Raw genomic sequence first — 24,087 nt, 5'->3', positions numbered from 1 at the left:
CTTTAAGCGCGCTCCCCTCCTTCCGTGTGACACGGTCCCTTTAAGCGTGCTCCCGGCCGTCCGCGGAGGCGCGGACCCTTTAAACGCCCTCCCCCCCATCTAGGGAGGCACGAGCCCTTTAAGAGCGCCCCCCCTCCATCCATGGAGGCACGGGCCCTTTAAGCGCGCTCCCCTCCTTCCGTGTGACACGGGCCCTTTAAGCGTGCTCCCGGCCGCCCGCGGGGGCACGGACCCTTTAAACGCCCTCCCGCCCATCTAGGGAGGCGTGAGCCCTTTAAGCGCGCCCCCCTCCATTTTGGAGGTACGGCACCTTTAAGCGCGCTCCCCTCCTTCCGTGTGACACGGGCCCTTTAAGCGTGCTCCCGGCCGCCCGCGGGGGCGCGGACCCTTTAAACGCCCTCCCCCCCATCTAGGGAGGCGTGAGCCCTTTAAGCGCGCCCCCCTCCATTTAGGAGTTATGGCACCTTTAAGCCTGCTCCCCTCCATCCCATCCACGGAGGCTAGAGCCCTATACGCGCGCTCCCCTCCATCCACCATGAGCCTGTCCACCGTCAGGACCCATGCCTCCGTCTGCCTCTGTGACTGGGCCCGACGGGCTCTATCCATCTCCCTGAGGCCTCCCCCCACCCCCACCTGTACCTCCTACTCTACGGTAAATACTAAACTTTCTCCTCACCTCCCCACACACCTGAGCTCTGACCCTGCTTTACTGGCGTGCCTGAGTGGATACGGAGACTGTCCATCCATGTGTGCCCGACCTCTGTTTCATGCTGTCCCTCTGAGTGTTCTGCCACTCCGGAGGTCGGGTGGCTTGCGTTCCACTGGACACCCGGCCTGGGTTCCCTTTGGGTTCCTGGAGGGGCCCAGCCCCTGTCCCGGCGTGTTGAGATCCTGTGTGGCTCTGGTAGATGCCCGTGCACTCACTCTATCCCGACTTGTTCGGTGACGAGAATTTTCAGACTTAAAACCCTAACCCTGACCCTGACCCTGACCCTGACCCTAACCCTAACCCTAACCCTAACCCTAACTAGGGACTAGAGTCTTTTTCAAGGACACTGATAGACATGCCCTCCTCCATAAGGCTAGCTTTCATCCTAAACATACATATGGGGGATTGATAAAATCTCAACTGATTAGATTTCATAGAATATGCACCTTTGCGGAGGATGTGGAGGTGGCTACCCGGGTCCTTTTCCAGGCTCTGGGCCCTCGGGGCTATTCGAAACGCTTCCTAAGAGAAATTAAAACGGAGGTTAAGAATAGATTCCTGATGGGAGACAAATGGGTCAAGGCCACTGACAACCGCCATGCAATACCCTTTGTCTCCACCTACTCCCGGACACTGCTGAGCCTGAACTCTAAGCTGAGGTCTAACTTTGTCGTAGCACAGGCAGGGAACCCAGAACTGGGAGACTTTAGAGTGATATCAGCGTTTAGGAGGAATAAGAACCTTAAAGACATACTGGTTCACTCCAACAGTAGTAAGAAAAATAAACAATCTGTGTCTCCTAATAACCAGCATTTTACTTACCTTAAGCATATCTCTAACACCTCTTCAGGCTTAGGAGCTCCTATTTGGCAGAGAGTGGGACCGGAGAGCATTAATGTGGTCTATGCTATTAGATGTACAGTGTGTCAGAGAATATATGTGGGAGAAACTAAAAACTCATTGGGGGCTCGGTTAAAACAACACCTTTACCATATTGGAAGAGGCAGCAGAACCACTCTACTATATATACACTTTCAGACGCACTCAACAGATAGCTTACAGATTATTGGCCTGGAAACTAATAACCAATGGACCAGACCTCAGCGAATGAGAATTGAAAAGAAATGGATTCAAACCTTGAATTCCATGACTCCATTAGGTCTTAATGAGAGGTAAATGTCCCTTCTTTTCTCTCTTCTCTGTCTGGCTGTTAGTCTCCATCTGGTGGACAAATAAGGTCATTACCAACAGGGTTCTCTGTGGAACTCCCTATTCCAAAGAGAAAATAGACTGCATGGAGTGAAAATTAAAAACTATTGTAGGAATGTGTGTGGTACTTTTTTTGTGTGTGATGTAATTTACTTATGTCTAGAGATAGGTTTAAGGCTTTTTGACATACTATCTCTCTTAGATGTGTACCTTTAAATTGTTCATACATGAATCTTTATTGTAGTCACTCTTCATATTGGAATTGGGGATGGTTCAGACAACCTCAGACCTTTAAGTGTGCCTCCTTTGGTTGAAGTTAAAAGGCCATTAAGAAATGACTGTATTTGTGTGTATGGGTATGTGTAGGTATATATATGTGTATATACATACAAAACAAGTAAGAACATGAAAACAATTATCAATAACAAAAGGTATTCTAATATATTATATTAAATTGAAAATGTTTTCTACTTACCTGGGTTCCTGGGTACCGGTAGGGATGGGGTAATACGAGTTACTCCTCCTGGGCCTTCATGAAATCCTGTAATGAAAAGAAAAAAGAGGGAACGGAATGACTTAAAGTTTGTCTTAGAAATTATGCATTCACTTTTATGAATTTATTTACAATAACTGATATTGGGAAACAGACCTATCAAGCACTTTTTTTATATATATAATTTTTTGTGTGTTTCTTGTGTGAAAAAATGTTTTTGTGGCACTTCACTAGGTCTTATTTCTCATTTATCTTATGATTTGGTTTGTATTTATATTTATTTATTTATTGATGAATTAACTTTGTTATTTATTAGTGAGGCATACGAAAGACTTACAGTCGGGCCTTCTCTGTTCCTTCCTTGTCCCAGGATTTATCCCTGCAGGGCCTGTATTCCTCTTACACCAACACACCCCACACACCTCCCACCCTCCCTCTTATTCCTCCCCCTTAACCATACCTGCTTTCCTTCTCTCTTTGGTTTTTCTCTCTCTCTCCTCTCCCTTCTTCTCCCTCCTGCCTAAACCCAACCTTCCATTTCCCCCTTTTCCCCTCCCCCTTTTGTTAGTATTCCCTTCCCCACTTCCCTGACCCTAACCACAACCCAACCTACCCCCCCTTTTCCCCTTTTCTTTGCCTAAACTCAACCTCCCCTTCCCTTTCCTTTCCTGCCTTTCTCCCCCCCCCCTTCTCTCCCCCCCCCCCTCCCTCCCTTGACCCCTCCTTCTTTCTGCTCTTCCCCATCCCCCCAGCCCTAACCATAACCTTTCCCCACCTGGTACCCCTCATTAATTAAGCACTTTTTAATATTCTTATCTGGAGCACTTTTTTCTACTGTGAATTTTATTTTATTTTTTTCCCCTACCCTTATCTTCTTGTATGTTTTCTTATTCTTTTCCCTCCCCCCTTTTTTTTTTTTTTTTTTTTTTTTTTTTTTCCTTAATCTTCTAATTTTTCACTATGGGTTTCTACATAGGTTTAGTCCCTGTGCCCGTGCACCCTGGGTGAAATTATTATTTTTTTACCTAGTTATTCCCCTTACCTAACCCTAACCCTAACCCTAACCCTAACCCTAACCCTAACCCTTGACCCCTCCTTCTTTCTGCTCTTCCCCATCCCCCCAACCCTAACCATAACCTTTCCCCACCTGGTACCCCTCATTAATTAAGCACTTTTTAATATTCTTATCTGGAGCACTTTTTTCTACTGTGAATTTTATTTTTTTTCCCCTACCCTTATCTTCTTGTATGTTTTCTTACTCTTTTCCTTCCCCCCTTTTTTCTTCCTTAATCTTCTAATTTTTCACTATGGGTTTCTACATAGGTTTAGTCCCTGTGCCCGTGCACCCTGGGTGAATTTTTTTTTTATTTTTTTTTTTTACCTAGTTATTCCCCTTACCTAACCCTAACCCTAACCCTGTAGGACTCCAGAGGCAGTTGATGTGTACCGGCAGGCCAAGCGGAACGCGGCTTTGGCGGTCGCGGAGGCAAAAACCCGGGCATGGAAGGAGTTCGGCGAGGCCATGGAGAATGACTTCCGAACGGCTTCAAAAAGGTTCTGGACCACCATCCGGCGGCTCAGGAGGGGGAAGCAGTGCTCTGTCAACACTGTATACGGTGGGGATGGTGCGCTGCTGACCTCGACGGGGGACGTCCTGGATCGGTGGAAGGAATACTTCGAAGACCTCCTTAATTCCACCAACACGCTTTCCGACGTGGAGGCAGAGTCTGGGGACATCGGGGGGGGGCCCTTCTATCTCTGGGGCTGAGGTCGCCGAGGTGGTTGAAAAGCTCCGCGGTGGCAGGGCCCCTGGGGTGGATGAGGTCCGCCCGGAGTTCCTTAAGGCTCTGGATGTTGTAGGGCTGTCTTGGTTGACACGACTCTGCAACATCGCGTGGACATCGGAGACAGTCCCTCTGGACTGGCAGACCGGGGTGGTGGTTCCCCTCTTTAAAAAGGGGGACCGGAGGGTGTGCTCCAACTTTAGGGGGATCACATTCCTCAGCCTCCCTGGGAAAGTCTATTCAGGGGTCCTGGAGAGGAGGGTCCGTCGGATTGTCGAACCTCGGATTAGCAATCGGAGGAGCAATGTGGTTTTCGTCCTGGCCCAGTGGACCAGCTTTATACCCTCCGCGGAGTCCTGGAGGGTACATGGGAGTTCGCCCAACCAGTCTACACATGTTTTGTGGATTTGGAAAAGGCGTTCAACCGTGTCCCTCGGGGGCTCATGTGGGGGGTGCTCCGAGAGTACGGGGTACCGGATTTCCTGATCGGGGCTGTCCGGTCCCTGTACGACCGGTGCCAGAGTTTGGTCCGCATTGCCGGTAGTAAGTCGAACTTGTTTCCGGTGAGGGTTGGACTCCGCCAGGGCTGCCCTATGTCACCGATTCTGTTCATTACCTATATGGACAGAATTTCTAGGTGCAGCCAGGGTGTTGAGGGGGTCCGGTTTGGTGACCTCAGGATCAGGTCGCTGCTTTTTGCGGATGATGTGGTCCTGTTGGCTTCATCGGGCCGTGACCTTCAACTCTCACTGGAGCGGTTCGCAACCGAATGTGAAGCGGCTGGGATGCGAATCAGCACCTCCAAATCTGAGGCCATGGTAATCGACCGGAAAAGGGTGGAGTGCCATCTCCGGGTCGGGGAGGAGATCCTGAACCAAGCGGAGGAGTTCAAGTATCTCGGGGTCTTGTTCACGAGTGAGGGAAGAATGGAGCGCGAAGTCGACAGGCGGATCGGTGCGGCGTCCGCAGTGATGCGGGCTCTGCATCGGTCCGTCGTGGTGAAGAAGGAGCTGAGTCGAAAGGCGAAGCTCTCTATTTACCAGTCGATCTACATTCCTACCCTCACCTATGGTCACGAACTATGGGTATTGACCGAAAGAACGAGATCGCGAATACAAGCGGCCGAAATGAGCTTTCTCCGCAGGGTGTCCGGGCTCTCCCTTAGAGATAGGGTGAGAAGCTCGGTCATCCGGGAGGGGCTCAGAGTAGAACCGCTGCTCCTCCGCGTCGAGAGGAGCCAGCTGAGGTGGCTCGGGCATCTGATTAGGATGCCTCCTGGACGCCTCCCTGGTGAGGTGTTCCGGGCACGTCCCACTGGGAAGAGGCCCCGGGGAAGACCCAGGACACGCTGGAGGGACTATGTCTCTCGGCTGGCCTGGGAACGCCTCGGAGTCCCCCAGGAAGAGCTGGTGGAAGTGGCCGGGGGGAGGGAAGTCTGGGCCTCCCTGCTTAGGTCGCTGCCCCCGCGACCCGATCCCCGGACAAGTGGCAGATGACGGACGGACGGACTTTCCAAATCCCTTTCATATTTTTCTTATTTCTATCTAATAATTGACTGTAGTACTCCTGCTTAACTATTCGTGAACTAGCAGTTAATTTATTCTCTACATCCAATGATCTATGCTTTATGACATCTTTATATAGTTTGTTCTTTTTTTTACAGGCATTTTGCAATCCCTTCGTGATCCATGGAGCTTCTGAGTATTTGGTATTTCCAGAGAACATTTTTTATAACGGACAGTTTTTGTCATATAATAATTTAAAGATATTTAGAAAATGTTCATATGCTTTGTCAATATCCTCTTCCTGCACCACTGACTCCCAATTATGTTTCAATAGTTCATCTTTGAATGATTTTATTGATTCTTCCGTTCTTACTCTTTTAAACCGCTGCTTAATTTTCTCCTTTTTTTCATATAAAAATTGAAAACTACAAAGTCTGGTAGATGGTCACTAATATGCTGAGTTATTAATACACTTATTGTATTGGTATCTAATATATTAGTAAATATATTATCTATTAATGTGGCACTGTTAAGTGTGATCTTGCTGGGTCTAGTGATTCTGGGAAAAAGGCTCAAACTGTACATGGTACTAATGAACTCTTCAGTTGGTTTATGATTGTTTGAGTTAAGTAGATCTATATTAAAGTCACCACAGATGAAAAAGACCTTCTGAGATGTAACTGTATATGTTTGCCCAAACCATTCTCTAAATATGTCCATATTAGAACCCGGAGCTCTGTATATACAACTAACAATAATGATTTTAGTTGTTTCCATTTATGTTTCCACTGATATACACTCAAATACATCTTTAGTCACTCTGGTCATGTTTTCTACTATTTTATACTTCAGGTTTCTGTCCACATACACAGCTACTCCTCCACCGGTTTTCCCCTCTCTGTTCATACAATTGAACTCATAACCCTCCAGGTCAAAGTCAGCCCCCTTCTCAGAGCTAATCCAGGTTTCAGAAATGGCAATAATGCTAAATGGTTGTTTAAACTGACTCAGACAGTCTTTGATACTATTAAAGTTTGCATATAAACTTCTGCTGTTGAAGTGTATGATTGAGAGCTTATTGTCTACTTTAACTGTCCTGTTTTATTGATCCGTTGTATAGTAGCAGCAGTTATCAACAATGTAATTGAAGAAGTTATTTTCTGGGTCTATATCCTCTTCCATGTCCTGACATTTATAGTCCGTATAGCTAAATGTTTCCAGTTCCCGTTTATCAGCACCAACAATCGTAGGTGTTAGTGTTGTGTCCATGAAAGATGAAGAAATATTACCTGTAACTTGTGACATGGTGACAATGAGTCGTGCGTGATACCACTGTGATCCAGATGTTCGTCAAAGAATTCAATCGTATTTGTCCAACTCCGTGATGTCCCGAACAACTAGAACCTTCGCCTCCTCCGGTGTTCCATTTAGCTTAATGAAGACCTTACAATTCGTGGTCCACGTTGACTGGATCTTCTTCTGCTTCCTCAGGAACCGGGCCTTCCTCGCAATGTCAGCGTTCTTTTTAGTCAGGTGCTCGTTAATGAAGACATCTGACCCTTTAAACAACCTGCCCTGTTTTAGGAGAGCAGATTATTTGTCGCCGGTTACTAAATCGCATAATAATGACTGGTTTGTCATTATTACTTCTTCTCGGGAGCGGGTGGCATGCTTCCACAGTGTCACAGTCCAGCCTTATCCCCTTGGACAAGAGGAAAGAGGCCACCTGTTCCTCCGTGGAGTCAGTCATGCCAGGCGATGGCTCACCAGTCGGACCGGGCCCTGCCACCGCGCTGGCAAAAGAACGGGGCTTGACTCGCAATCCGGTGATAACATCGTTCATCCTGGTATATTGTTCCAGATCTGCCACTCGGTTCTCCAGTACAGCGATCCGTTTATCCTTTTCCTCGTTAAGAAGCCGCAAAGCCTTCACCTCTTCTACCAAGTCCAAAATGGACTTCTGCTGGAGTCGGATAGCCGAGGTTTCCCCAGAAAGAAAATCCAACGATTTCTTGATTTCTTCAAGATCTTCCATGGCTGGATTCCTTTTTGGAAATAAATGTTGTCTTTACAAAAATGTCATTTTGAAATAAATAAAAGTATTTGTTTATTGATGTCGGTAAATGGATTCAGCTATATAATTATATAATGCTATCATTATATATTTATTTCCATCTTTTTTTAATTTCAGATTTTTTTGCAAAGCCATATTTATGTACGTATGTATTTATCTATTTAATTTTTGACTAACTCGGCGTTCCATAGACAACAACCACTTAAATGTGACCAAACATAATATATTGCCATTCGGCATTACTAAGAAAAGCCCCTCCTTCGGGTGAAGGGCGCCGGTAACAGCAAAGTCTATGGAAGCTAGTAACCTTTTGCTGTCATTTCAGCAGGGACAGCTTTTCATTGGCGGATTGAAAGTTCGATTCTGGGGCGCAAATCTTTGCAAATTCCCTTAGTTACCAGAACAAGCATCTACGAGACCACCATAGCTAGCAGAAACTTTGGTTTTGTGAATCAGTGGGGGTGCGTCAAAACAAATTCTGTCATTGATTTACTAAAAAACCCTTTCACAAGACGTTCACTGGAAGAAAGAGGATAAAGGATCTCGGACCAACACGATTTACAAATACAGCAGCAGGCTAATGACCGAGGACGAAGCTACAACCAGGGCTACAACCACCTGCTCATTATGCGAAACGGAGTTGGCTGGCTGGATGTTCAAGTAGCAAGTTAACATGCTTTTTGGATGGATGGGAGGATATAGTAAAAAAAACTAACAATATCCTCACTATCTTCTTATGTATGTAACTTGAATTTTGTATTGTCTTGCTATTCTTAAATACATAGTCGTTTAAATAAAGTAGTGGTGGTTGTTTTGCCCAGTTTCGAAGTGCTGCTTTCTGTTTATTTGACCCCCCCCCCCCCCCAACCAGCCGCTACTGTATACAAGTATATTTGTCGCTAAGACAATAACAATGCCTGTCATGCAATGATTCCCCCCACCCCCCTCACCAAAGCAGTACAATCTTTGCTGAATGTAAAACATCTTACAATCAAATTGCTGATAAAATGTTAAATACATTACTGGGGCACCAAATGAAAACCAAATACGACATAATTGACCTTTCACAACAAAACCTCCCTCAATTGGCCTTGACCAATCCTCCCTTAGGAACAGGTCACTACTTGCAGAAGGCCCAAGCCTTCGGTCGTTAAGGCGCAAAATAGTCAAAGGTGCAAATCTGACGCAGGTACCCCAAAAGTTTAGAGGGAGGTGTAATTCTTTCCCAAAACCCAAGAGGAATGATGCCAGCAGTGGATGAAACAGTGTGGGAGGACCCCTTCTCAGCTAAATACTTAGAAATACTTACTTACTTTTTCTCCAATTTGGCTAGTCTCACTGGCTAATAAAGAATTTATAATACATGACAATACAATTCTAGAACTGTTATCATTAGCTGCATCACGGGCACTGTGCCCTAGTAAATATATAGCATCGGGAACAATACTTGCACGACTTTATAAAGGATGCATGTATTAAAGTTATGTATTGTGCTTATTAAATTAATGTCTTATGAGCTTAGAAGTGTGCTCAGGCTTAAACATTGTGTCTCACACAGGGTGTGGGAAACAGGCTGTATTTTGTATCGTTATCTCTCCATTTCAGAAGCAACCTTGAAACCAGGCTGAGACAGCACCCAAGCAGGTGGGATGCGTGGGGAAGAACAAACTCCCTGATGCACGAGAGAACAAGCTCAACCCTTTTTTGATATTTCTGTTTCAATTGCACTGTATAATATATGCTGGGGCAGGGGCAGGGACAGATAGTCAGTTGGACTTCGTGAACCAGCCCGAAACTCTGTTGCGGGTAGGGAAACGTAGACAACCCCAGAGCTCTGTACTTGTTGATTTCCAACTGCTGCATTAAAGCTGATATTATCGGACCTCTGCGACTCCAGACCACTCTTTCTAGAACACTTACTTTTAATATTAATATTAGTATAAACTTAATATTTGTGTCATTGATTACCATCATTACATATTGGATTAGACACAAAGATTTTGAATCCTTCACTAACCTGTTAGCTAACGCTATGTTAGATCACGTTTGCGAAAATGTATTTTAAATTTATCTTTTAAAAAAGATGACAAATTAAGTCATAATTATGAGATACTATTAATTAATAATAATAATAATGAATGGTGTAGGGTTGCCGATGTTGTCAGTGTCCCTGGTGTGTTTTTATACTTTAAATTCAGTCTCATCACATTACGTGACTGTTCTGTGCCCCTGCTAGCTCGCTAGCCCAGCAGACACACGACTGGTTGAGTGACCGGTGGCATAACATGTAGTCTACTGTAATCTTGCACTAGTAAAATATTGTGTATTTTACACAAATGTTGTGTAAAAGTGGTATTTTGATCGATATTGAGTACATGAACCCAAGTCTGCATGCTTGGCCATGACTACTATAACAGTGACCTTGGAGAACTAGTACAACTCTGTATTAACCTGTCGGACACCCCTCCGAGCGTGAACTGTGGGAAGGCAAGCGGTGCAGGGCATTAAAAAACGCTGCAGTTAGTATCTCTTAATTATGACTTGGTAACTCATAATTATGACTTACGTATTTCACAATTTCAACTTAGTATCTCATAATTATGACTTAATTTGTCATGTTTTTTATTTTTTGTACTTGCGAAAATGGGCTTCCATACTTTTTCCAAGTATTATTACCACTTACCAACTTACATTACCTGCTCTAAAGTTTAGCTAGATAACATGCGCTATGGGTTGGACTGCATTTAAAGAGGGTCTCAGTGCTGGAGCCTTCACATTGCCTATGTTTCATTATTTACATTTATGCATTTAGCAGACGCTTTTATCCAAAGCGACTTCCAAGAGAGAGCTTTACAAAAGAGCATAGGTCACTGATCATAACAACGAGGTAGTCCCAAACATTGCAAGCAGCCAAAACATGAAGCATATATTGTGAAAAAACTAAACAAGTGCCAAAAGGGAAGACCCATAAGAGCATGCAGTTATACAAGTTACAAATTAAAACAACATGAACCACAAAAAAGTGCAGGACTGTACCTGTAGAAGAACAATCAATAGTAAAAAATATTTCACAGCGAGTACAAGACTTAACTTCGTTATAACTAACCTACAAGAGCAACAAGTCACTCAATAAAAGTCATTGTGATCCTGGAGGAAACTAATAACAGGCCTAGCCAAGCATTCCTAAGTGCTGTTGTACTCCCGGAACAAGTGCGTCTTGAGCCTTTTCTTGAAGGTGGGGAGACAGTCAGTGTCCCTGATGGAGGTGGGGAGCTGGTTCCACCATTGGGGGGCCAGGCAGGAGAAGAGCATTATAAGGTTATTATGCCTGTTTCATTATAAGGTTATTATAAGTTTGAACATGATGTCCCAACAGACAATTGCAAATGTATTATGCTTTAATCTGTGTAGCATTTTATGAATAGACGGCCGTCTAACAAAAATTGTAAGCCTAGTTGCAGGGACGTGCACAGGCTATGGCTAAGGTTGCCCGGGCAACTGCCCGTTTGCCCTCCTCAAGTCAAAGTGCCCCTCTGAGGAAAATAAATAAATAATATTGAAATTAAACAGCTGCAGAATTTCATGTAGACCTAGATTTTAAAAATCGCCACCCGAAACATTTCCTGATAAGCCTATGGGCAACGAGAGTGGAAGTTTCAAAGGGGAGGGGGGTATGCCCCCAACTCTGTTTACTCTGCGCTGCTGCACGCAACCGCCACCTGAGCCTGCATTTTCTTGCACTTAAGAGACGGTCAGGGTTTGTTTTATTCTGTGTCAATAAAAAACTGCTTTGACGTTGTCAGAAATGGCGAGTTGTAAGTTCTAGAAATGTATAACAAACCAACAATCATCATCAAGTTTTATGAAATCAATTAAAATCTTCATAAATCCAGGCTCAGTTTGCCACGTTTAGCCTAAATAATCAGACGGCTAGCTTGCCTACCAGACAACCAGCCCGTTATCACATGCTAATTTTATGGTAGGAAAACTAAGCTACATGTCTGCTGATGGTTAGTTTATAACATTTTGTTTAACAAGAAGAATAAATGATGGAAGCAATGCATTATATTAATTATTATCATTAGTAGGCAGGCTATTTTTGTTCTCTTTTTTGGGGGGTGGGTGCCCTTTTTTCAGGCCAGAGCAACTGCCCTTCAAAATTCCTGTGCACTTCCCTGCCTAGTTGTAGCTGTTGAGATCTGTACGCTTTTGTGTTAATTACTGTCCCCTTCTTTGTTGGTTTGAATTTTGTGAATATATCCCTCCACTCTATATTACACTCTCTTTTGCCTCAATCTGGAGTATTGAACCTTGGAATGGAGGAGGTTTGGTTTTCCAGGGGTAAGTGGATGGATAACATTGATCTTGTTTTGAGAAAGACAACATCCAATTGCCCCTTGCACCCATACTGTGCCGTTGTATACTTTTTGTAATAAACAAGCGGAGCTGGTTCATGAAGGAGGACGCGAGACATTAGCAACGCGTCACTAGCAACGTGTCATATTACGCTGCAGGGCACTCCCTCCTAATAGGGCGGGGTATCCCAGCATATGCATCGCTAGTGCGACATAGACATCAGTCTTCCTGCCGCCTCCCTTGGGAACAGAGGGGCAGGGCTTATAGCTTAGAGGTCAATTTAAACTTAACCCACTTGAGGAGTGTCTTATAAATATACATTTCCATGAACCACAATCAAGGGGTTTGTGTTACCTAATTTGATCAAACGTTTTATGACAAAAGGCAATCAAGCTACCTTCAAAAGTAAGTTTTTTACTTTAAAAACTCAAAATGTTGCAAGTTGAATTGGTTGAACTTTGCTAAACACACAAGTCATTTGTTGACCCTACTATTTGGTATAATTTTGTATAGTAAACTAGCTCATAAATAAAAATAAAATCATATCAAGGTTACTCTTTTTTTTCCTGTCAAGATTTATTTTTCTAAAGACGCACACTCATTATACAATTGACCAATTGTTTTTACTGATTGATTAAAAACATCATATTTTTCAGTATACTTTCACATTTTGCATACAATTAGAAGGTATTGAAGGACTGAGGTTGAGGTCAGATATCAACCACTTGATGTTGAAAGTAAACATTGTTAAAACAAGCAATAATTGATACATGCATGCTGTCAACCTAACAATTCTGGAAGTGCCAGGGAGGGGGACAAGTTACTGGTCATCCTCATCATTTGCATACATGCCAGCCTCCCATCGCAGGGCAAATTTGTTTTTATGCCTGGTAACACGAGTGGCCTGCAAGACCTGCAAGGCAGAAAATACTAATTTAGAATTCCCTCTTATCGACATTAATACAAAACTTGTATTCATACTATAAAAAGTAAAATAAATGACAAAAAAAATCTGTTCATTTTTAAGCAACACACTCAATTAAGTGGAGGGGACATCTACAGTATATTAACAAATATATGTTATGTCATGATAATGGAATGATAATATCCTCAGTTGAAAATAGATTATCTTAAATAAAAATGGGAATTCAAACAGATACGCCAGTAGACATATTTTCTTTCTTCTTCACCTCAAAGCTTTTTTGAAAGTTAATACCATTTTTTATTATTTTATAAACACATGACTGTGTTAAATAATGATTTGCAATTGTGTTTATAATTTATTTTCAAAACTAATAAAGGAATGAAAATATCCTGGGTTCCTAAGAAAATGAAACTAAAACTGAATTAAACAGAAACCAATGAAATCATCTGACCAAAATTGTGTAATTATTTAGCATGATCCAATAATTTAAGATAGCCTTTTTAATTTAACAAAGATACAGTAGTTGAGCAGAGTTTGTTCTTAGGTCCATTTTTGTTTTATCTTTACTATAACAATACAGGGCTGAAGGTTGTAATCTGCATATTTATTTTAATGACACTGTGGTGTATTCTACCTATATTCATTCTCATATATACAGTATATAGGCTATATATTAGTGGTGGGCCGTTATCGGCGTAAACGTCCTACGTTAACGTGAGACTCTTATCAGGCAATAAAAAAATATTGCCGTTTATCTATTCTCAAAGTTGGGTGGGAGATGGGTCTATACTATGCAAGCTATGATGACTTTCACCTTGATATTTTAGCGCGGATGTATACCTAGCAGAATTGCACTGTAGGGGGCGAGAACGAGTCTTCGAACCTGTGTGTATGCCTTGTGTATGAAATTATCACATCAAACGTGACATACTAACATGGATGCAGCTATGAAGCCGCCTGGTTTGCTTCAGGGAAAATGTATTTTTAAGAAGCTTCCCAATGGAATCCTCGACAAGACTTTGTTTGACATTTGTCAGAATCAAGACCAGGATTGATGAGTTTAGCTTGCATGTATGTATCAACCGTAGAGGTTTGATATAAAATAAGAAATGGTTTGGAGTATTTACTCTTTAACACTAGAGTGCTGAAAGGATCATTTTGACCCAGTGAAGAGAAATTAAAATGTTATCTTTGCACTCAATCAAATTCCAGGACCCTGCTTTCTTTCCTAGATATGTGTGTTTTATCACCCAGTATTTATTTATTTGTCAAAATCACACCGGGAAAAGCGAAACCCTTTACTGCCTGAGACAACATTCCGAACATTCCATAAGCTGTTGAAATATGATATTCATATTAATTTTCATATTTTATGAATTTTCATATTAAATCATACACCTTAACTGTTTATACCATCTTGAAGAACAGAACTAGGGGATTTTTATCATGTCAATAAATATATGATCACTTAAGGCAAATCATATTTTATCAAAGTGGTTTCAGGCAGCCATTCTTTACAAAAACTTCTCCATCCACCATACCTCATCAGACAAATGCATTTTTAACCACTTTAATTACAAGATAGAGAAATACTTTGAGTAGGTGGAATATCCACAGGTCTGTGGGCAATGTAGAACAGAAGACAGATTAGAAATACCATATTTTGATTAAAAGTTATGACCATTTTAGTGACTAGTGGAGACATAGGGGAAACCGGAATTATCCTGTCCCAAAAGTAGCTAGCGCTATGGCTGGATACTCCTCTCGATAACTAAAATACGTTCGAGATTCTTCCACAATCGACCGAATTGGCCAAACAAGGCATGTACATTTAGCTTACAGTGTACATAATCTAATTAGTTAATGTTGTTTTTCGAAGTTTTTTAGAAATCTGCTCAAATCGAAGCTAAACAGTGCTACTACCGTCATTGCTGCCTGTCACAAACGGCCAAGCCGGACACGTCATTCTTTCCTGAAAACACTCGCGTCACTCCCACAAACAAATTCTTCGTAAGTAAAAAGTTGAGACTTTTAATTGACAATATTGACAACACATATTAAGGAACTTGTCTTTACTCATATCGTCTCCGATTTCAATTCAAAGCTGTAAATCTAACACTGTAGGCAATCTCCCATGGTCTCCGCTCTGGCTCCGCCTCGGAAAACAATGGATGCCGTTGCAGACAATAGATTTATTTCCCCCTCCCACTAACCCCTTAACCAATGATATGTGCTTTGAGCTTAAGTTGTCATGAGTATCTGGCAGTTTTCAGAAATAAAATCGGTGATTGGACGGCAAAGTTATTAAGGCGGGAACCATGGGCATTTTAATGCCCATATTTGAACGGTCCGGCAGGAAAGGGTTAAAGGCTATTTCACTCCTGTTTACTGTTAAATAGCACATTCGGCCATTTTTTTCCTGCATTCCAAGGCTGCCATTCTCTTTTCTATCAGCAGATGTCGCGAGGGACAAAGAGACAAAGTTTAATATATAGTGTATAAATATACCTAATATTTATAGTTTATACATATATAGCCTATATATAATTATGTGCAAAATTATAACAAATATGATGTCCCATTATTTTAGAGCAGCAACAATAATTTATGATTGCAAATAAGCTATGTTTTGTAAAGCAGATAAACGTAACTAATAAACGTATTTTTGCCTGTATTCATTAGCTGATAAAATCACCAATGAAAATTTACAATCTATGTATGTAAGGCGAATTACTGGATACTCTTAACTATAGTTTGCGATTTGTCTCATAAACATTCAAGGGTCTGGTAGATCCAGTTATCCTGGCAAAACAACTATTGTTCTTTATTTATTGACGGCACAGTCCAAGTGTTGCAAAAATAAGAGTATGCTTGGAACTTCTAAGCTAGAAGCTACAATCTCCTGTTTCTCCTGCTCTCAAATATTTGCTCCCTGAACGATAAATTGGACTATGCGTTGTGTGTTTCAACACGAAATGGTGCAAAAACTCTATGCTAGTTTCTGATTAGGCTACTGCTCATCGCTGGTGGAGGTTATGACTTTCATGTTCACACTTGTAGTTTGGTTCTTGGATCTCTTGGTCCGGACCAATTTTTTTTTAAAACAACATCTTTGTTATGCCATTCCCTGCATACAGTAAGCTAAATGAAATGTATTCTTGAGCTGTAAGTAGGCCTATCACAATGCAGTGTTTCCTTTAGGATTCTTTTTTAGCAGTGGGGACCAGCCCCGCCGCCAAAAGTTTTATGTATGAAACGGAACTGACACTTCGCTGCAGGGCCGGCATAAGCGAACTAAGCGGCTGCTTAGGGCCCCTGTAGCTGCCAGAGGGCCCCCAATATACATGAAATTACAGTTTAATGTACTGTGTTTCTGCAATTAAACGCCGCACCAAAAATGAACATTGTTTAATAAACGCCGCCCCAGAAATACGGTAGAAGTAGCATGTCCTGAAATACCTAGTAGCAGCATGTCATTAATGAACACTCTTTTCTTGCACTACGGGTCCACTGTTGGCTAAATACTATTCAAATATCACATCAACATATCTTACTTAGCAAATTACTCTAGCTAGCTAGAGGCTAGCTGTTAGGCTGCATTAGAGGGGAAGCTAACGCCTGTCTAGATTATTTATTGAAAGAACTAGAGAAGCAGGTGCTCTTAGCTAAACTAGTTTAAAGGTTGTACAGTAGCTTAGGTAGTCTAGGTTTTTGTTATCTAGCTGTTCTTGCATTCCTTGCAAATCAGCGTTAGTAAAAAGAAGATGTGTTAGAGCTAGCTAGTCTAACTAACAATGACATTTGCTCGTTGCTTAAAGGGTGATTTAAAAGATCTAAGAACATTTAATCTAGCGAACTAACACGTTAAAGAATGCTAGCGCAGGTAGCCTAGAATACCGTATTTCTTTGATTAAACGTCACCCTCAAATAAACGCCGCTCTTGAATAAACGGCGCACCAAAAACAATGCCAAAAAGGATGTGTAGTAAATTTAATCGAAGAATTGCGGTACTGAAGAAAAAAAATGATTGCAACGCTGAGGGGCCACCAAATAAATTCTGCTTAAGGCCCCATAAAGGCTTGGGCCGGCCCTGCTTCACTGCAACACAAACAAATATATTTATTCACCTCTTTTCACACACAATGCCACCATCTTCTTCTCCTCCACTCTCCTCTCTTTCTGACCTCTCTCCTGTTACATTTTGCTCTTCTGCTTTACTCTGCACTTATACTTCACACTGGTCTTGTGCTTCACTCTGGTCTCCTCCTCTATTCACCACCGCTAGCAACCAAAGTAAAATAAACATAGAGGAAACACTGTAATGGAATGCTTGGAATGTTGGGTAATTTGATTTGAGTAAGATACACTGCTGAAAAGGAACTATTGGTACCAAATGCATTGATTCACTACGCGATCGATCATTAGGTGGGATTGCATCTTTTGAACAGCTATGAAGATGCATCCACGGGTTACCAGCAACAACAAAAGAAGAAATTCTACGCACAATGTAGTACCCAAGATTAGCCGACTTATTCTGTTTAGTCCGTAGATGTAAAGGGCACAAAACTTAAGATATTCTAAATGATCTGTCAGGCTACTTGATGTAAATAGGCCACCTACTTGATTTATCAAATGCAACTTTCGTACCAATGTTACAATGTTACATTCTCAACCAGTTTGATATTATTTCGGACGTATTATCCACTGTTTTGTCATTCCGAAAGGTTGTTAAAGTGAATAGGCTAAGCATCAACATGCTAATATCAAGTAAGCCCTATAGCCTAGAATTTCCAAACAATTATACGTCGCTCTCATTTTTGCAATACTTTATGGAATGCCGTTTGAGTCTAAATTAAATAAATATGTAAATATGTAAACAAATAAGGCTACGAAATAAACCCTGAAAAAAAACATGGCTATAAATATATAAATTAGTGCTGTCAAACGATCAAAACATTTAATTGCGAATAATCGCATTAATGCAAAGTTAACTCGCAATTAATCGCACATTTTTATCTATTTTAAATGTCCCTTGATTTATTTATGTCCCATACTTTTTCGTCCTCCACAACGTTAACAGGCCTACATGCAGTAGCCACCCATTTAGTTATGGCTGTAGTAAGTTTGTTCTTAGTTGTGGTACTATGTGCTTCTGTTTGAAGTCATTCATTGCTGACATTCTTGATTTGACGAGGGGGCGGAGAATTCGCATCAGCTGTGTTCTTGGCCATCAAGTGGTATTTCAGACTGGACGTGCTGCGATGATAGCTCAGTTCACAACGACAAAACACACAGATCACTTTGGTCTTGTCAATGGAACCATTTGGCAACTTTTTAAAAGTAAACTTTCCAATTCAGAATCTTATTGGCATCCATTTCGTCGTCTTACACTTGCTATCCACTCAAAACTTAACGTTAGTCTACTACTCTTTGGCCGGCTCGCAAGCCCAAACAAGTGTGTGCGGCGGGCCTGTTTTTTTGTTTCCGGTCTAGCTAGATCCAGAGTAGTGTTGTAGTTTTTCTAACGTTACTAGTTGTTGCAACAGCATGTGAAAATGTTTTAAAAGTTTGCTAGGCCAAAAAGCATATTAATCTTGCAATAAAAACATTGACGGCGTTAAAATGGGTTTGCGTTAAATGAAGCGTTTAACTGACAGCACTAATATAAATATAGCATCATATAAATATATAGCTGAATCCATTTATCTAAAAAATGTATACATACTTACTCAAAACATTATTTATTTCATGGGACTTTTTTTTCCTAATGCCACATGTATTTATTTATAGGGACTTTTATTTCCTAATGCCACAATTTTCTGTGCTCTATTTATTTCCAATCCTACATGCAAATGAGAGGGGCGGAGAGGCACCTGGATTCGAGAGATGATGGAAAATATATTTGGTGTCAGAGATGGCCTTGGCTGATCAAATTGATCGGCTTGTCAGGGGTCATACTTTTGGCACACATTTGCGATTTTGTAGAGGTACTTGGGCGTATAAGTGCTCTACAGAACTTAGACATTAATCACAAAGCCTTAAAAAGTTTGAGACTTATCGAGCATCGTGTTCGTGTGCAAAATGTACTATTAGCTCCCTCTAGCACAGGTGCTGGCGATAGGGTCCAACGCAGCGCTCTCTCCTCAGGCCCCTCAAAACCAGAACTCTCTCCTTAGGCCCCTCAAACCAGAACTCTCTCCTCAGGCCCCTCTTTCAGGTTTAGCCTAGGTGTTACCGCCACCACTGGTTGGAGGAGGTATTGCATTTATATGAATAACCAGACTACTTTTATTAGGTACGAGTAACGTAACGCTTTACTTATTTAATTGAATGAATCCGTTACTAGTTCCTTGTTCAAAAAGGTAACGCGTTACTCAAGTCTTTTGGTCGCAAGCCCTCTGCACACAGCTAAAAGTCTAGGAAAGTTGAGGCTACTTTTCGCTAACCTAGGTACCTACGAAAATGCTAGACAAGTAGGTTCCCCTTCGTTCATTTGGTGAGCAGTCTCACGAGCCCAACTTACCCGGCGTCATGGAGCCGACCAGCTAAATAGTTATTTAAGACTTGCATACAGTAGGCCTACGTAATGTCACATTAAATAATGTATTTGAACTCAAGCTTGTGTGATGCGTCGCTGTATCGTTGCAGCGGTTTTAGGATTATATTACAGTAAGTAAAGTCTGGTTCAGTATGTAAGTTAAGTGAACACCAATTTGCTACCATATATACAGTGCCCTCCAAAAGTATTGGAACAGTGAGGCCAATTCCTTTATTTTTGCTGTAGACTGAAAACATTTGGGCTTGACATCAAACGATGAACGTGAAACCAGAGATCAACGTTTCAGCTTTTATTTCCAGGTATTTACATCAGGATCTGATGCACAAATTAGAAAATATCACCTTTTTGTTCGAACCCACCCATTTGTCACGTGAGCAAAAGTATTGGAACATATGACTGACAGGTGTGTTTTGTTGCCCAGGTGTGTCCTATTACATACATTATTCAATCAATAAATACCACTGAATGTCTACACTCAGGTTCAGATTGGGTAAGATAGGTTTTGTCTATGCAGACTGTATTCAGAGGTGAAAACAACATGAAAACCGGAGCGCTGTCTTTGGGTGAAAAACAAGCAATTGTGAGTCTTAGAGAAGATGGAAAATCAATCAGAGCCATTGCAGAAACATTGGCCATAGCCAGTACAACCATTTGGAATGTCCTGAAGAAGAAGAAAACTACTGGTGTACTAAGTAACAGACGTCGAACAGGTAGACCAAGGAAAACATCAGCAGTTGATGACAGAAACATTGTGAGAGCTGTAAAGAAAGACCCTAAAACAACTGTTAGTGAGATCAGCAACAACCTCCAGATGGCAGGAGTGAAGGTATCACTATCTACTGTTCGCAGAAGACTTCATGAACAAAAGTACAAGGGCTACACCAGAAGATGCAAACCACTCATTAGCAAGAAGAATAGGAAGGCCAGGCTGGAATTTGCCAAAAAGTACAGAGATGAACCTCAAAAATTCTGGGACAAAGTTTTATGGACTGATGAGACAAAGATGAACTTTTACCAAAGTGATGGAAAGGCTAAAGTTTGGAGAAAGAAAGGAACTGCTCATGATCCCCAACACACAAGCTCATCTGTGAAACACGGTGGAGGTAATGTCATGGCTTGGGCTTGCATGGCTTCTTCTAGGACGGGCTCATTAATCTTCATTGAGGATGTAACACATGATGGCAGCAGCAAAATGAACTCGGAAGTCTACAGAAACATTTTGTCTGCCAATTTAAGGAAAGATGCAACCAAACTGATTGGCAGAGCCTTCATCATGCAGCAAGATAACGACCCAAAACACACTGCCAAAACAACAAAGGAGTTCATCAGGGGCAAGAAATGGAAGGTATTAGACTGGCCAAGTCAATCTCCAGACTTAAACCCTATAGAGCATGCATTTTACCTGCTTAAGAGGAGACTGAAGGGAGGAACCCCACAAAACAAACAACAACTGAAAGAGGCTGCAGTGAAAGCCTGGGAAAGCATCAAAAAGGAAGAATGCAAAAGTTTGGTGACGTCAATGGGTCACAGACTTGCTGCAGTTATTGAAAGCAAAGGATTTGCAACTAAATATTAAGTCTTATTCACTTAAATATGTTTTAAGTATATCTGTTCCAATACTTTTGCTCACATGACAAATGGGTGGATTCAAACAAAATGTGATATTTTCTTAGTTGTGCATCAGATCCTGATGTAAATACCTGGAAATAAAAGCTGAAACGTTGATCTCTGGTCTCACGTTCATTATTTGATGTCAAGCCCAAATGTTTTCAGTCTACAGCAAAAATAAAGGAATTCGCCTCACTGTTCCAATACTTTTGGAGGGCACTGTATATAGCTATAGCTTAGTTTCGTTTTGCTCCTAGATTCATACCTAGCCCCGGTAAATTGTAGAGCTAGCTAACTACTAGACATCTGCCTGACATTTTACTAAACTATTTATTGATTAAAAACTTTGTTGTTTCAAGAACTTCATGCAAATATTGCTTTTCATTATGGTGGATTATTACCTTGATCCGTATTGCTGTATAATGAGGATTGATCATGTTATATGCGAGTGACACTGACTATGCAGTAAAATATGTGCTATTGCTGAGGTCAACCCATTAAATGTGCCTTCTGGGCATAAGAGTGACCAAGGTGAATTGTCTTACAAATAAAATACTTTTCTTAATGTAATGCAAAAGTAACTTAAAGCCTTACTCTCTACAGCAAGTAACTAAGTAACATAACAAGTTACTTTGCAAGAAATGTAACTAGTAACTGTAATTAGTTACTTTAAAAAGTAACGTTACCCAACTCTGTGAATAACACGTTGAACTTTTCTAATTAATTTTGAATTTTAAATCCTTCTCTACCTGCATTGAGATATGAACCACTACCCCCTGGAACACAGATGCTACTCTTTGGACAACTGAGCCACAGGGACCTCTATATTTGGGATTTTCTTTTGCATCAATGTACTGAGGGACTAATGTGAATGAAAATACACTGTTCAATGTAGTCTCACAATATCGATCAAAATAAAACTTAAACACACATGACGCAAGAAATCCGACACGCTGCATGATCTTTTCTAAAAAACACAAATACTAATAGTTCAGGCTCTTTTTGTGTAGTAATCCCATGAGAGTAAAACATTACAGTTATGACTATATGGGTTATGTTTATGGAATGAATGTGGTTCTTGCCAGCTACTTTAATCATTTAACATAATATTTTGTGATAATGTTAACCATACAGTGCGGTCAGTGTAGGGCTGGCTCAGGGAAGAGGACGCCCCTGCCTTGCATAGTCCCGTGGGAAATCTTAATTGGGCATGGGACACAAGCTAAGGCTTGATCACCCTTTAGCTGGCAACCTTTGATGAGGGTGTTTAGTGATTAAAGGCCGAAACACCCACTGATTCAAAGGCACACTACTGAGGATGTGTCCCAAAATTGACATTTACATTTAGCAGATGCTCTTATCCAGAGCGACTTACAGTAAGTAAAGGGACATTCTCCCCGAGGCAAGTAGGGTGAAGTGCCTTGCCCAAGGACACAACATATTGTGCAGCGGCCGGGAATCGAACTGACAACCTTCAGATTACTAGCCCGACGCTCTACCCGCTTAGCCACCTGACTCCCTACATCTGACTCCCGACATCTTAACCCAGTCAAGAAATAAACCTCCCATGCCACTCTGTCTACATCACGGCAAATCTCATGCGAGTGCATACCATCTATTGGCATAGTGGACAGTTTTAACATCTCGTCCCGTGTTTTATGATTCCGCTATAGCCGAGATGCTCAAGTTCAACGTAAGCTATACATATAAATGCAATATATTCTCCAAACAGTGGTGGCGGTAACACCTAGGCTCTTCTTGAAAGAGGGGCCTGAGGAGAAAGTTCCAGTTTTGAAGGGCCTGAGGAGAGAGTGCTGCAGTTGGACCCTATTGGATGATCTTGTGCAGCTGCTTTGGTCTGAAGATAACCACGCCCCTCTCATTTGCATGTAGTAAGTAAGACTTTATTTATACAGCACATTTCATACAAGAATTGTAGCTCAAGGTGCTTCACATAAAATCTATAAAAACAATAATTCAAGTGATAAAAGTAATAATTAAAGGATGTAGGATTGGAAATAAAATAGAGCACAGAAATAAATGTGGCATTAGGAAGTAAAAGTACAAATAAATTAATAGATATGGCATTAGGAAATAAAAATCCCATGAAATAAATAAATGTGTTTTGAAAAACTTTTGAAATAAGTAGATGTATTTATTTAGGTAAATGGATTGAGCTATATATTTATATGATGTTGCCATATTTTTCCGGGATTATTTCATAGCCATATTAAGTAATTAAACTATTTATTAAATTTTGACTCAAACGGCATTCCATAATACTTGGACCATGTTCTGAAGAACATTACATGTTTTGCCAGTATAACTGGATCTAATCAGACCATTGAATGTTTATGGTGTCCCTGTGTGTTTGTTTATACTTTTGACTGGGGACAACGCAATCTTGTCAGCAGACTATAAAATGTTGATATGTTGGGGTACTATAGACCAAATGCAGTCTAGCCTAATCCGCAACGTGTTTGACATTCTTTCGCCAATAAATTACAATTTTCTGAATGATTGAAGGGGTACGCTCTAATGAAATGATTACTGACTAACAACACGGAAATAAAATGACAGATTGACGGAAGGCACGTTCATTTTAAGACCGTGCCGTTGCTCCATGCAACAAGCGCCATCTAGCTATCATTAAATGTTAGTAACAATGCCTCTGTCTGTAGACAATCAGATGGCTGAGCGGTTAGGGAACCGGGCTAGTAATTTGAAAGTTGCCAGATTGATTCCTGGCTGTGCCAAATGATGTTGTGTCCTTGGGTAAGGCACTTCACCTTACTTGCCTCGGGGAGAATGTCCCTGTACTTACTGTAAGTCGCTCTGGATAAGGGCGTCTGCTAAATGAATAAA

General features: G+C 41.5%; 1 protein-coding gene across 17 annotated transcripts in view; it reads right to left on the bottom strand.

Moving 5' to 3' along the window:
* Positions 1-1,080: 1,080 nt before the first annotated feature.
* The window catches only part of LOC124487346 (mitotic spindle positioning), a 64,464-nt gene continuing 41,457 nt past the window's right edge, over positions 1,081-24,087 (bottom strand). For 10 of the 17 annotated variants that reach the window (XM_047049611.1, XM_047049605.1, XM_047049603.1 and 7 more), the window contains one exon: positions 5,630-7,745. In XM_047049611.1, coding sequence (XP_046905567.1) covers positions 7,262-7,745 — 484 coding nt within the window. In that variant the 3' untranslated portion in view covers positions 5,630-7,261. Of the gene's footprint in view, positions 1,232-1,531; positions 1,572-1,845; positions 1,931-2,128; positions 2,223-2,393; positions 2,460-5,629; positions 7,746-12,687; positions 13,044-24,087 lie in introns of those variants that run through there. The other 7 variants (XM_047049614.1, XM_047049615.1, XM_047049616.1 and 4 more) reach the window with 4 other exon arrangements.

The sequence above is a fragment of the Hypomesus transpacificus genome, chromosome 26, assembly GCF_021917145.1.
Source record: "Hypomesus transpacificus isolate Combined female chromosome 26, fHypTra1, whole genome shotgun sequence".
In the NCBI taxonomy this organism is placed as follows: Eukaryota; Metazoa; Chordata; class Actinopteri; order Osmeriformes; family Osmeridae; genus Hypomesus; species Hypomesus transpacificus.
This window is presented reverse-complemented; position numbering and strand designations above follow the sequence as displayed.